The 15102-nt window shown below is 36.6% G+C and overlaps 1 protein-coding gene across 3 annotated transcripts; it reads left to right on the top strand.

Annotated features, from left to right (window-relative positions):
- Nucleotides 1–1192: 1192 nt before the first annotated feature.
- LOC127004101 (ADP-ribose glycohydrolase OARD1-like) lies at nucleotides 1193–13199 on the top strand. Of its 3 annotated transcripts, none has more exons than XM_050871453.1 (6): nucleotides 1193–1282; nucleotides 3405–3540; nucleotides 5533–5612; nucleotides 6155–6322; nucleotides 8091–8195; nucleotides 9960–13199. In XM_050871453.1, exons 3-6 carry the CDS (start codon nucleotides 5553–5555, stop codon nucleotides 10164–10166), a joined length of 540 nt encoding a protein of 179 aa, XP_050727410.1. In that variant the 5' UTR covers nucleotides 1193–1282; nucleotides 3405–3540; nucleotides 5533–5552; the 3' UTR covers nucleotides 10167–13199. The 3 variants fall into 3 exon arrangements, with proteins under 3 accessions (XP_050727410.1, XP_050727412.1, XP_050727413.1); XM_050871456.1 differs by having other exon boundaries at nucleotides 1268–1286; XM_050871455.1 differs by lacking the exon at nucleotides 3405–3540 and having other exon boundaries at nucleotides 1200–1282.
- Nucleotides 13200–15102: the final 1903 nt, after the last annotated feature.

The following is a 15102-nucleotide window of genomic DNA, read 5'->3' as shown; positions in this document are numbered from 1 at the left end:
TGACCTAGTACGTGTGTCGCTCGCCTCCTCTCATAATTGTCTCTTCTCGCTCGATCTCCATCTTCTCTCCTTCTCCTTCTCCTTTTGACCTGTATCGCTTTATATTAATTGATTCAGGAGACTATTGCAAGTAAAGCACAACGTACCCCCTCTCTCGATTCTTCTCTGTTCTCTCGATCTTCTCCGGCCACTCCTTTAATTCTTTTTCTCTTGACCCGTCGCTACATCGCTTTATATCAATTCAGACCATTAATTGCATCGCTAATGGAAATAAAGCTTTACCCACTTATTACGACCATTCCCGGCCACCGCGCACCCTTAATAATTTGGCCTTGGATCAATTAGTGAGGTACGCGATTATAGTGGAACTCTATTTTTCCTTGAGCTTCCCCTCATCAAAATGTTATGCACATGGGCAGACAGTATATATAGGGCTTTATCCTCTGATCTTTAATATAACTTGATTTTCGGCTTTCTCTGTACTCGTTCTAGCAGTTATATAAGATCAGTGGTTTTAACTCCTATTTCTGGGTGCGTACGTCATATTCCTGTACCGTAGACTTTCCTTACTCATTTATTATATCAGTATTGTTATCTGCAAATCGTCCGTTTCTTATATTTTCTCATTTATTTTCCCAATCGAACAGTTCGTCAAATTTAAGCGTCGTACCTAATTAGATTATAGACTATCTATTTGTCTATCTCTCTCTATATTTATCTATTTATATATATTTTTTTGGTATTTCGTTGGGGATATAGTACCAATTAAAGGGAGGAGTTACGGTATACATGCATATACATATCTATCTATAGGTATTTATCTATTCATATATCTATTTATCTACAACAATAAACTATCAATCAATCAATCTGTCTACAATACTTTATTTATTTGTCTGTCTATATATATCTACGTCGATCTACATTTATTACTTACCTATCTATATATCCATCTATATTTATCTCTATCTATCTATTAATCTATTCATTCATATATCTATCGATCTATCCATATATTGCCTCTACCTATTAATTTATCTAACAATCTCTCTACGAATATCTATTAATTATCTATCTATCTATTTATCTACTACATCTATCTAGTAACCTATCTATCTAACTGTATATATTACTATACCTATCTATCTACTTACTAACTCATTTATCTACCTATTTATCGGGTTCCTCAAGTTTTTCCTCCCGCTCGAACGCTCCTTCAGCCGCTGGAGGATGTAAACAAACAGCCTCGGCGTGCTGAACAAAATCTCCTTTATTTCCCGCTGTAGGTATTATTCTCATATTTTTACTCGGAGACTCAGTTAACAGAGTGCACATGGGTAGGTTTAAGGCTAGCGATTACAAATATCTACGCTTCTCTATAGTATATGATGCGCATGAGTTTGCACACCCCATATTTATACGGGTATTTTATCGTAATTTTTTGTAACATCTTTATAGTTGGCGGTTCATTTGATATATGATGAACTGTTAACCTTCGGAAATCAAATGCAAGCTGAAGGAAGCCATGTAGTGAGCTTGCGAATTTGCATTGTTAGTTGTTTGCCAATAGTTCAATATCGGTAATAGTAACGCTCCAGAGATGTATGCCTAGCTAGGGCAGTTGTTGAGAGACTCGTGTGAAGTATTGATGTCATTGTGGTAACTGTGTTAAGTATAATTTGAGATATTATTTACCAGACTGAGAAGTCAATTTCAGCCACACACTTTATTTATTTTATTTTTTATTTTTTTTATTACATGGAGATAGTTATCACTGAAAAACAGCTACAAGAGTATTGAAGCAAACTTGGTGAGATTAAGTCAGGATTTGTCTTTGGTCCCTCTTAGTTTTTGATGGAAGGTAATTTTCTATAATTTTTAGAATTTAAATCAAATCATCACATATAAAAAAATTTAGTGGTCAAATATTATTTTGAGGTAAACATAGAAAGTAAGGCACTCTTATAGCAGACCTAAATGGTTTATTTCAGAGACTTACTATTATTTCCAGGGTAAAGTATGATGCTTTTCTAATTGGACATAGTTCTGTTCACTGCAAAACAGCAGTAAATTACCACAGAAACTACTCTGTGTTGTTAGAGGATGAAAGCAAACACTTGTGATGATCAATAAGCTGTCTTGGCTCCTGGATGGGCTATCTCAACCTCAGGATACATAAACTAGCAAAACTCCACCTTAACCTAACTGATAGTAACCTATAGCTGCAAAATAAAAACCTGTTGCTACAAAATTAGAAACCTCAGATAAAGATCCAATTTAGGATCCTAGGTTTTCAATGGAAGGTAGTTTAATGCAAATTTGAGACAATCTTGAATCAGCACACAACCTAACCCCATGGCAACACATTACTTTTTAGATTGATACAAAGAGCAAGAATTACACTTTGTTCACAGTCGCGTAGCAAGGCCACCAACCCACACACTGCTTCTCAGTGTTTTCTTAAAATAATCTAATCATACATAAATCAAATGGATAGTAACCTGCCACTGCTGTAATAGTAACCTATTGCCACTTAAATAGTCACCTATTGCCACTAAAATGATAGTAACTTATTGACTTAAAGTAGGACTGAGAAATCAGACTCAGGCAGGAAGTCGCCCAAAGTGGCTGGAGACTTAATCAGAGATAATCGCAGTATTTTATATTTACCTGAATTTACTTTTGGATATTATTTAGCAAGTTTAAGTGATCTATTTCAGTGATAAAGACTATTCATTTATGGTGAAAGTATGATGCTTGTTCAAATAGATAATTGTTGTCACTTGAAACAGCTACAAAAGCACTACAGTGAATTTTACAATAAGTTTACATTTTAGGGGCAATAGGTCAATACTGCTAGGTTTAAGGCAGAGTCCTGTTAGTTTATTAATAGATTCAAGGTCAAGAAAGCACATCCAGGGTTACCTCCCTTTCTATTTCCTGTTGATATTTTCATGCTAGCTGCTTTTCTGAACTTGCTAACTGCATGCCTTCACCACTCCAGTGGCCCTACTGCACATGACTTTCTACTCTAATTCATCTCTTTGCTGTCCAAATCCCTCATGCAAGAGTTAACCAGCATCTTCATTCTTTCATCTCTTGTACTGGTGGAAAACTTTGGATCAGTCATTCTTCACCTGTATTTACTCCTTCCTAAGATAAACCTTTTCAAGGGAGTAGTATCATCAAGGCACGTCACAAACTGAATTTGACATACTGACTTTAATTTAATAAAAGGAAAGTTTTTCATTTTCAAAATGTGTTTTGAATATTACAAGCTGTGTGATCGTTTAATGTTCTTTGATACTATTGTTAATTTTTATTTTCCCCCTGAATTTTTAGTTGTTACTTCATAGCTTATTTGTTGTATTTCTTCTATTTTTTGTATTTTCCATGTTTGCCAGACAACCTGATGGCCCAGTTCCCTCTGGGAAAAGGAAGTACATCATCCTTGCAAGCTCCCCTTGGTCCCCTGTAAGGGGAGAGGACAAGACTGTGGAGAGGATTGTCCCATATATGCTGGGGGTGGGGAAGGAAGAGGCAAGATGCTCAGAATACAATTGATCCTTGATTTCATGGACTAATAGCAGAAAAGAAGCCCCAATTTTATGAATGGATATAAAACTATAATAATCAAACTAAATAACTAAAGCCTTTTAATCAGCTCCAACTTTTGACAGACACTCAAATGTACATATTTTTTAGCACTTCTTTGTTTTGAAGCCATTGGTGATCACAAGAAGGATTTGAAATATTAATTATTGATAAATATTGATGCAAAATGCACTATTTTCATGCTCATGGGCAGGCACAACAAAAACAATAGTGCCTCTTTGCAGAGCACCCTAGCTGGCTACTACAGCATGAATTATGGTAGATATCTGGAAAACCAATTAACTTGAATTTTGATCATCCAGAATTTTGTCGGAGAAATTTAAATTTCAGAAAACCGAGGTTCACGAAATCAAGGGGAAACTGTAGTGTGGAATGTTTGAAGAATGGAAGAGAAGGGATATGACTGACTCTTGGTGATATGAAGGTTAAATGTGTTGGGGATCACTTGAAGGGGGTAGTGATAGAGGAGTTCAGTGTAGGGACTGCGAGTTTGAATTTGGCAAACACTTTTTCACCACAGAAGGATCCACTGATATACATGGAAGAGGGCTAGGGGGGAAAAGCAGATGAGTATAATAGATTATATGTAACAAAAGAATAAAAGTTGAAGAGATAAAGGATATAAATAATACAAAAAGTTGCAAGGGCACTGTTACATTGACCATTATGCTATCCTTACAAAGGTATAAATTTTAGCTAAATATGAGTGGGGTAGGAGAGAGGGAGGTGTAGGGAAGAAGAAATGTGGTAGGTGAGAGCTGAGCCATGTAAAAGGAAACATACATGTAAAGCTGTTGATGCAATCCTCACCACCATTTGTGCACATAGAGCACTTCCACCCCTGTCACTAAACAAGGTCTTTTCATAGAAAACTTTATGATACAATACAGTCATACTGCTGTGCTCAGATTATGTAAAATACAAGTATATGCACTAGCCAAGGGAGGGATGGAGTGAGAAAGTTATTAGCCAAAAACATATCGCTCAGAGGGTAAAAAAGACAGAAAGAGCTTCCACAAGGAAAATGTTTTTACATTCTCATTCAGCTGGTTGAGATGGTGATGAAATCTTGCATTTTGTATGCTGAACTTCTCCTTTTTCTCATTTGAGAGCTGACCTCGCCCCGTCTTCCCTTCCGTTCCACCACTCCCCCTTGATACTTTTAAATAAATACCTTTCATTGCTGGCTGCTTTGTAACTTATTCTTATCTTAAGCAGAACTTTATAAGACAACGTGCCACTCATATCTCTATGATAGTGAGGCTGTTGACTGCCCCATATTGCCCCTCCCACTCCTTTTCTTTCCCTTTTGCCAAGTTGGAGGGAAATTACTGTTCACACCAAAGAAAATTCATGAGTTCAATCATAAGAGATGAGGAAGACATAGGAGGAATCCAACAACAAGCATGTAGAAACACATGCATTTTGCCCACTCGCTTTCCCAGCCATGTGATTCTTCTGCCATCAATTACACTGCTTTCAGATGCATCCTGATCACCTTCTTCAGCCAGAACACTGTTTACCACAATGGATTGTCACATATACATAAATTTTGCTAGAAATAGGTTTGACACTTAACTGAATATGCATGTGCTAAGTGTACATTATCTGTGAGTTCAGTCTTAGGCTGTATGAATATATTTTTCATCAGTTTAGAACTGTTAAGCAAAATTTTCAATGGGCTAAATTCTCTTGATTCCGTCAAAAGTTGGAAAGAATGGGTAGGGTGCATTTATGGAAGCTGGATTAAGAGAGGCTTCTGGAAATGAGTTGGCGAGGAAATATTATGTGGGTAAAGGTTGTATGCATGGAGAAGTACAGATGATGTTTATTTGATGGCCTCCCACTGGAGGGATGGACACACTAACTTTCATATGTTGTTTTTCTTGTACTTAATTTCATTTATTTGAATTTCAGGAATATTTGTGGATGTGGATATGGAGAAAACTCTGATTGCTCCAAAAAGAAAAATGGGTGAAGAAGTAACAGAAAACTTTGTAAGTATTAACATGGGATCAACTTAATGAATTTCTATGTAAAGCTTACTGTAGACACAATCTGTTGAATATTCCATCAGTGAGTTGTAGTTAAGCTTATTTGAAAATAAGAACTTGATATAGGTAATGCATTTCTCTCCAAGCAAATCAAACATATGGCTTAAAGGGGATTAAGAGCTCCATGTTTAAGACTTTTGTACAAGCATTTCAGACTTTTGTGACATATTCAAGTTGTGAGATAGGAATGATAATGATAATAATAATAGTAAAAATAATGATAATAGTAATGATAATAATAATAATAGTAATAATAGTAATAATAATAATCATAACAATAATAGTAATAATAATAATAATAACAGCTAGATAGGCAGGCTCTATTATTCCATAGTATGGAATAGGTGGAAAATTTCAATAATGTTTAAAAATGATAATGAAAATTCATCTATATGGGATTGTAAGATATACACATTGGTTCAACCTCTGCTTCAGAAATTGACATTCTGTATTTAATGAACAGGGAAATATATTTTTTACCCCAGGATGTGAATGGAGTTGTTAAGAAATCCAAGGGAAATCATGTCCGCAGTGAAGGGTTTGCCATTACTGAAGTACGAGGAGACCTCTTCACATGCTCAGACAGTACCTCTTTAGCTCACTGTATATCACAAGATATACGGATGGGCAAAGGTATTGCAACCCATTTCAAGGTAGGTTGAGATGAGCATACTTATATTTTACTTTAGAGGAAGAAATATCATCACTGTGGTAGGATTTTTGAGATGAAGAGATTTGTTTATGAGAAATATGTTGTAGACATTTCTGTACTTAGCATTATTCAGGGAATCTTCTCTTAAGTTGTTTGGGACTCATTCCTTATGACATCAGAGACATCTGAGAACCAGCATTTGCTGTATGAGTGTTTAGTTTCTTAACCCATTGAACCCCAGGCTATAAGTGTACATTGCTACACCCAAATCCCAGGCATTTTTACCATTTTTTTTTCTTTTCAAATGATCAGAAATGCCCTAAAAAACATGAATAACAGTATAAAAACCCTTGCTGTCATTGTTAAAATTGTCAGAAAATACCCCAACAGCATTTGAATGTCCCCTGCTAGGACTGGTGTTTCAAACTTAGTGTGCCTGGGCTCTCTTTGGTGGGCTGTCAGCCATTGCCATGTCATTGTGGTGGCATGTCTGGTCGAAGATGTAATGAGATGGCAAACGACAGCCGGACATATTTACGGGTTCACAGGAACATGATAATTGAGGGCAATGACCTGTGAGGTGTGGGGTGCTTGTGCGCAGGTGCAACGTGGGTCAAGCGAGTTACCTGCTTGGGATATTGTTCTTACATACTGCCTACGTGTCCACTCCAAAACCAGCCTCCTAGGCCACTCCATTACGATACCACAACACTTGATAGTAGCTGACACATCATGTGCGTTGCTGGTCCCTCGATTACTTTTTTTATTGACACATCATGTGCGTCACTGGGGTATAGTGGATTAAGTAGAGCCAGTAATTTAACAATTCAGAACTATTTCAACAAGTATTGAACTTAAGCTTAAGGAAAGGTAGCATGATGAGAATTTCACATAATTTGAAATTATGTTTTTAAGCAGGCAGAGGAAACGCGGGCGACACCATACTGCGGCAAACCTCAAGACTGGGGATGCTGTAGCAGCTACATCAGTACAACATGACTTGTTGCATTATAACAATACTGTACACACTTAAGAGGTGTTGCATTACTGATGTTGGAAAATTTAGGTTATAGATAGCGCATGTGTAGTTAAATTTCCATAGTACAAAAAAGAGTAAAAATTGAATAGGACCTTTGTGAATAATGGCATCATGGTGCAGATATAGAAAGGAGATATGAAATATTTTATAGAAAGTTATGTAAACCCTCCAATCTTACATCAGAAACTCATTATGTGGTCATTAGTACAGTAGACCATCCTAATTCCAGACCCATTTTTTCCAAGGATAAGATATTGTGAACAGTCTTTGTTACTTACGGATTTGTCCATATAAAGGGCATAGTTACAGGTGTGTGACCAAAACTGACCATGTATGCCGGGAGTGTTCTGCATGGTCTCCACACACGGATGTGCTGGGAGCTGTGTCTCCTCTTGCATTTTTCTTAATATATTTTTGTTTCATCATCAAAGCACATTGAAATTGATGACATGTTGTCCTCAATGCTAGCTGAAACAATAAAGAGCAGAGAAAACAGCTATGATACTGCATTTAAGAGTGCTGCAAAAACTTGAGCTAAGAAGCTGGTCAGGCAGTCTCTAGCACAGGTTTTTGTGGAGGATGGTGTTAATGGAACAAAGTATTGAGTGACAGATTCCTATACTTACATCATCTTTTTATGGAGCTCTTTACTTGTATAAAAATGAAATGTTTTAATTTTCTCTGACCATAAAGTATTGCCTAGATGATAATGAAATGTTTATGTTATCAGGCAAAGTTTGGCGGTGTTCAAGAGCTGGCAGAGCAGGGCAAGAAGCCGGGTGATGTTGCCATCCTAAAAAGAGGCCAGAGACATATCTATTATTTAGTCACTAAGGTAAGTTCTCTGATTTTTTAACTTATGGAAAAGTAAATGCATGCTTCCAGCTTAACAGCCTTCTCTGTCTATTTGCTGATCAGAATAATTATATTTTCTCCCTTTCATAGCACTTGACACATCTTCAGTGAGAAAGATCATGTTTTGTAGCAGGTCATCCGTTTAGTTAAATGTTAAATCTTTGTTAAGCTGCTTCATCTAGTCCAGATGTCTTCTTTCCTGTGATCTCATTTTGGTGTCTTTCATCTTTAAGTTTCTGTTCACAGATAATTATGTAGAATTGTTTGGGCTCCTTTTAAAACAAATTTTTGCTTGTACTGTTTCATTGCTACAATCTCTAATTCTATTCTCAGATCATTTCTATGCATTGTAAATATAATTTATATGGATGCTGCAGTGAACATTATCAGATGATTTATAAATTTTGCCAAGATTGGTAAGTTGTTATTGCAGACCAAAACAGGCAGTGCCTCCAAAAAAAAAGAAAAAAAAAGAAAAAGAAAAAAAATGGTGTGCTTAATCATCATCATCATCATCATCATCATCATCATCGTCGTTTAACGTCCATATTTTTCTATTCAAGGTGGGGTTGGACGGGCGATGACTCTCCTCTACATCTGTCGATCTTGTGCCATATATTCCTCTATTCCCAATATATTCATATCCTCCATCACACATCTGCTCCACTTTTTCTTAGGCCTTCCCACTGGCCGTCGTCCCTCAACTTTCAACTCCTCCACCTCATTTAACACGCCCCCCTCTGCCCTTTTCACATGTCCAAACCATCTCAATCTTCTCTGCCTCAATTTAACAGAAAGGTCCTCAACCCCACACATCTTCTCCACTTCACTGCTTGACCTTCCATCCTGCCACCTCACTCCTGCCATGTATCTCAGTATCCTGCGATCACAACTGCACAGAACATCCATCAGTCTGTTTGTCAGTACCCATGTTTCTGCTCCATACAAAAGAACACTTCTCACACAGGCCTTGTAAACCCTTCCTCTGCTCCTCAATCCTATGTTGCGGTTCACTAATAGACTGGGTATTTCTCGCCATCTATCCCATGCAGCTGCTACCCTCGCTCTCACTGCTCTTTCCACTCCTGGTTCACAGTCCAACACATCTCCCAGGTAGCAGAACTGCTGTACTTCAACACACCTCCATCCACCACCAGCCCGGCATCCTCATCATCATCACTACCATCACCATCATCCCCCTCCCTCACACATCTTGGACATACAAAGTTCTGTACGCCTCGCAGATTTCTCAGACCTGAGCATCGTTGATGACACCATTTATTACACTCAGTACACAACACAGAATTTGCTCCCACTCCTCTTTCACAGCATCCACATGGCCATTTTCCTGACTGAATCCTTTATCTTGCCTTATTTCCAGTCACCATCAATTTTGTCTTTTCCATGCTTATTTTTAATCCCCTCTGCTCCTTTTCTTCCTTCCATCTGTTAAACATGTCAGTCACTTCTTCCTTTGATTCTGCTGTCAACACCAGATCATCAGCATACAGTAGCTCCCATGGACAGTCTCCTCTTGCCAATTTAGTAGCCTCTTCCATTACTGTGATAAAGAGTGGTGGACTAAGAGCTGATCCCTGTGCTTAATGGTATTCATTATAAGGATTAGCTCTACTTAGTGTACATAGTGACAAGAGAACTTATCAATGATTCATGTGATTTGTAAGTTACTGAGCAGGTGTTCTAAGGTATCAAAAAAGATTCATTAAAGATATAATTTTTTCAGGAGAGGTACTGGCATAAACCTACCTATTTAAGTCTACGGTCATCCTTAGAAGCCATGAAAAAGCATGCCATGGAGCACAACATTGGTGCCATTGCCATGCCTCGCATCGGGTGTGGCCTTGACGGCTTGGTTTGGGATCGTGTTCGAGATATCCTGACTGATATATTTAAAGATACGGATATAAAGATTACTATTTATTCCATTTGAAATCTTTACCTACTTATTATTTTCTCAGTTTTCTAGGTACCTCCCAAAAGGATTTGTGCATGTATGGTTTTGTAATTAATGTATGTGTTAAGTTTGTATATTCAGCTGTATTTCTTAAGTATATTTTAAATATTAATGAACATTCAAATATTTTGTAAGTAGCCAAACCTTTTTCTTTATACTTATTACTTCAGAGCTAGGTTGAAAGTGTCATTAGTTGTCGTAATTCTTTCTCGGTAAGATACATGAGATAGGGAACCAATAACTAGCATCTGTAAGGGTTTCCACTTCTATGGCAGCTGTGTTGATAAATAAAACTGTGTGGAACCATAAATTTGTTCAGATGCCAAATGCACAAAACTAAAAGTATGTGGCTTCCTTACTTGTACATGTATAGTAACACACACACACACACACACACACACACACCAGTTGTTGGAAACATCATCAAATGGAGGTGGAGAGAGGACCAACCTATTGTGATAAAAGGGAAAAAGAGTGCATATATGAGGCCCTTTATTTAAATAGTGAAAACAAACCAGAGAAAACTTTGTTGTGCAGAAAAATACTGTAGTTGTTGTTGTGGCTTCAATGGCCAGGCAATGGCAGAGGCAGTGGTTACCACAACAAACCAACATGATTTTGAAGGTTTTACATCTAGCAATCATTAAATGGGATTGAGTTTATTTAAAGTAGCATGTGTTGAAAAATGGCAGAGGGTAAAAACTAGGAAATGCAGAAGGTATGGACTCCTGTGAGAGTTACAGACTGTCTAAGGAGCAGGCAAGAAAATGATATGACTTGAGATTCCAACGAAAAACTGTATCCTCCGTTTCTTCTGAACAAGAAAGGGAGTAACAGGCCTAAAAATATATACTGAAACAGACAAAAGTGAAATAGAGCTGAGCTGATCATGAGACAAAATAAGTTGTGGGAGGAGGAATGAGACAAGATGAAGAGGCAACCTGAGAATGACATGAAAGAAAAGAAACATGAAGAAAACATCTGCAAGATCAAACCACAAGAATTGGAAAAAAAAATTCAGGTGGTGGGCAGCCTTAAGGGAGATTTTAGAACAACAAGAGGAAAGAAACCCACTTAGAGATGGAAAAGGAAATGGTTAAAGTACTAAAGCAGAACAGTTTTAGAGTCTGCAGAGGAAGAAAGAAACTATGTATTGTGGAAGTTACAGCATACAGGGGAATTGAATGGGGGTCTTCTGGTAACCAACAGTTGAGGGTAGTAATAAAAGAGAGGATGTCAAGAGGAGGGAGTAGTCCTTCAGGGCTCAGTGCTAGCAATGGAATGGCCTGGACAGGGAGATTGATTGATTGATTGATTCTTGCATGGTGGTGAAACATCTTTGGTCATATGGTACTGGATGACTTTTTATGCTGAACAGTCACTGGGAACAAATAGTCATCACAGTATGACTGAGTTCCCCAAGACATGAAGAAACCATGTGTGCAGTGAGTGTGACCCTTCCTAAGGCGGACCAGAGGTGTTTCCTTCCTGCGACCCCTGATGTGGGGGTATGACCAGGGACACACAGCCTTGGTCATCTTGTTGTGCAGGCAGGGCCTCCCACCTATTTTGCCACATGCTCTGTAAGGTGGACTGCACAGTGGGACACAGGTCCCTGTAGGGGAGGGTACAAAGTCAGGAAGAATGAGAACCTGTGGCCTGCATCTTCCTTGTTAGCTTTCTCATTGCCAGGGAAACTGGACAGGGAGGATGTCCTGTCCAAAACATTAAATGAATCTGAAGCTGATCATTTGAGACAAAGTGACAGAACCCCACAAGTGTAGCTCATTTCCTGTGTATCACAACTAGGTAATCAAGGTAAAACAAACAAACACACACACACACACACACACACACACACACACACGTCACACTTATGGATTAGTCTGATGAATTTGATATCCTGTGAATGATTAAATAGTAATGGCTATAATTTTTATATGGTGGGATATACCGTAGAATGCTTGTGACACCATATTTTAATGGTGAAACTTTTTTTAAAGAACTTCCACAGTTATGTTGATCAAGATTGAAATAAATATCTTGTAAAATTTGAAATTCTGTATATAGAAACCATATCCTAGTTTATAACGATAGTATAAGGATGGACCTAAAAGTAAGCTTAGGGAACAAGTGTGTTATTACAGGTAAGCTGATGTTGCTGATGAATGAGACAGTTGTGTCTAGTGAGGAGTAATTAGAGTAATCTTTTTTATGTCACTGAATGAGGGCTCAAAAATAAACTCATTAAAGAAATGTAATACATGAAGATGTCACATGAAATGACACACTAGTCAAAGAAAATTAAGTTTTTGAAAATATATTACAGTATGATTTCCAAGGACAAGACCAATCAAGCCAAAGTGGTGCCGTAAAACATTTATTTAAGTACATCTTTTATAACTGAGTTCCTTAGTGTCCGGTTTTTATTTGATAATTATTTATCCCATTCATATTTGCGGTTTTCCAATTTTAATGTTGGTGTATGATGAATTTGTTGCATATTTTGTTGTTTAAGGAAATGCAACATTTCTAAATTAGAATGTGAGAAATTGAATATTATTTGAAAGAAGTGAGTGATTTAATTCAGAAAATGAGAAAGAAAAGGATTCACTCAAGTGAGGAAAATGTTTGTTCATCACCATCAGGGTGACTTTTTTTCAGTGTAGATTGCTTTCTTTTGTAGGCTTTACTGGCATTCCTCATAAATGTCCAATGTATTTAGCATAATAATTCCAGATATAATAAATATTAATGGAAGCAAATTAATAATGGAATGCAAACATTTGAGTTATTTGGATAATAATATAAATAGCATGAAAGATAAAAATAACAGCTGATATGAGTCCAAGAGACAAGCTGGGAGCAAACAATATACTGTCCTTCCTCATGGTGGCTCAGGCAGTGAATGATTATACATTTCACTTTATTTTTTTCTTTGGGACTCATTCACTTGTGGCCAACATGACATGAATGCAAGAACATGAAAGATAGTGGACTTTTTTTTTTTTAAGAGAAGGGCACTTCAGTCAGCATGTTCCCTCCCAGTCATATTTATAGAAAAAAAACAAAAACAAATATGTATTGATGAAATTAGAAAAAAAGTAAAATGCTCAAGAACTAACAATCAAAATAATGTCTGCCTAATGCAGAGGAATACAAACATGTTGAATTAAGGAACTTGTTAATCAGAAATTATATACTGACCTTGGCATTGCATTATCTATTGAACTAATATAGCATGAACAAGCCTGGATTAAATGTGGACCTGTGGCTGACAAAAACAAGACCGAGATGAATTAATATTAGCTGAGTTGAAATAAACAAATAGCAAACAAATATTAGTAAAGACTATTATAGTTAGAAAAACTATTTTCTTGCACTGGAGTGGCAATGGTTGCCAAATAAATGTTGTCACTACAATTAAACACCACACTTTATATAATTTGTTTTCACCGATTTTGTCAATATTTTAATTATGTTTTCACTTCGAGTCTCATACTCAGGATTTATATTCCATTTTGTTGAGTTTCATATTACACTATAAACTTATCATCTTCAAATCACCACTTGGCTTTTTCCTATATGTGCAAGACTGGAAATGCTATGTATGAGGCAAAAAAACATATATATATATATATATATATATATATATATATATATATATATATATATATATATATATATATATATATATATATATCTCTCTCTCTCTCTCTCTCTCTCTCTCTCTCTCTCTCTCTCTCTCTCTCTCTCTCTCTCTCTCTCTCTCTCTCTCTCTCTCTCTCTATATATATAGAGATATATATATATATATATATATGACTAAAATATTCAATTAATTAAGAAGCAAGAACTGAATTCTTGAATGAGTATTGAAATTTTTTTCTATTCATAACTAAACCAATAAGTGTTATTATCACTGAATGTACAACTGATGGTCATATAGCTTTCATAATGCTAATTCCATGTCTAAAGTATGCATACCACAGGTGAATATTTACCATTTGCATTAAGAATTTGTTAGTTTTGTGAGCTCTGATAATCAACTATAATAAATACATATAAAGAAAGAAGGAAATGGACAATTTTATTCTTTCATTACCTCACTCACTTGTGTAGGAAGACAACTCATCACTCAGGAGCTTTGTGTAGCAAAACATAGATGGACTTTGGAGTATTTTTGTGTACCCTCATTCTAAGAATTCTTGTGAAAAATTATGTAACGGACGTACCATTTGTTGCTGCATCATGTGCATGAAACAAAAATTACTTTCAGAAGAATGGAAAATATTATTTAGTGCATTCCTTTGCTCAATTATTTTAAGTAACAAACATATTACATAATATATGATTATTCTTAGTAATTTATAATCACCACATTATCTACTGCATTTTAACTTTTGGAACAAGCCTATGTGTGTTAACCTGGTTATAGTGGACAGCAGGACCCCATTGGTCTAATAATACCATGAAATGCTGTTATTGAAAAAATCTTGCTGTTCTTAATATAGGATTTGATAAGCCATCCAGGGTTCATTTAATGAAGAATCTGTGTTCAGCTTTGATTTTCCTGATTTACAGTGAACCAATAAACAAGAACATATACTGCTCTATCACTATCCCATGACTTTATTTTGTTCCATTTGCTGAAGAGCAATAGACAGCGAATTTCAAGATATCAGCCACAGTATATATACCACTTAACGATTGAGCCGCCGTCTCCTTGATCATAGCTGACAATACTTTGAAAGCCACCTTTGCCTATATACCTGCTTATAAAAGGAAAGTTAGAGAATCTCCCCGAGCTATGTAGCTAAGATCATCACACAGCTCTCCTAGGGCTATAAGAGAGCGCTATGAGCTGGAATTGATCTCGCAACCGGCTCCAAGTACCTCCTTGTAATGATTG

The sequence above is a fragment of the Eriocheir sinensis genome, chromosome 27 (genome assembly GCF_024679095.1).
Source record: "Eriocheir sinensis breed Jianghai 21 chromosome 27, ASM2467909v1, whole genome shotgun sequence".
In the NCBI taxonomy this organism is placed as follows: Eukaryota; Metazoa; Arthropoda; class Malacostraca; order Decapoda; family Varunidae; genus Eriocheir; species Eriocheir sinensis.
This window is presented reverse-complemented; position numbering and strand designations above follow the sequence as displayed.

Coding starts and splice junctions, on each gene's coding strand:
- LOC127004101 (XM_050871453.1), top strand. CDS start 5,553: ATGGAGAAAACTCTGATTGCTCCAAAAAGAAAAATGGGTGAAGAAGTA. Junction 5,613..6,154: donor AAGAAGTAACAGAAAACTTT/GTAAGTATTAAC, acceptor TTTTTACCCCAG/GATGTGAATGGAGTTGTTAA. Junction 8,196..9,959: donor TCTATTATTTAGTCACTAAG/GTAAGTTCTCTG, acceptor TAATTTTTTCAG/GAGAGGTACTGGCATAAACC.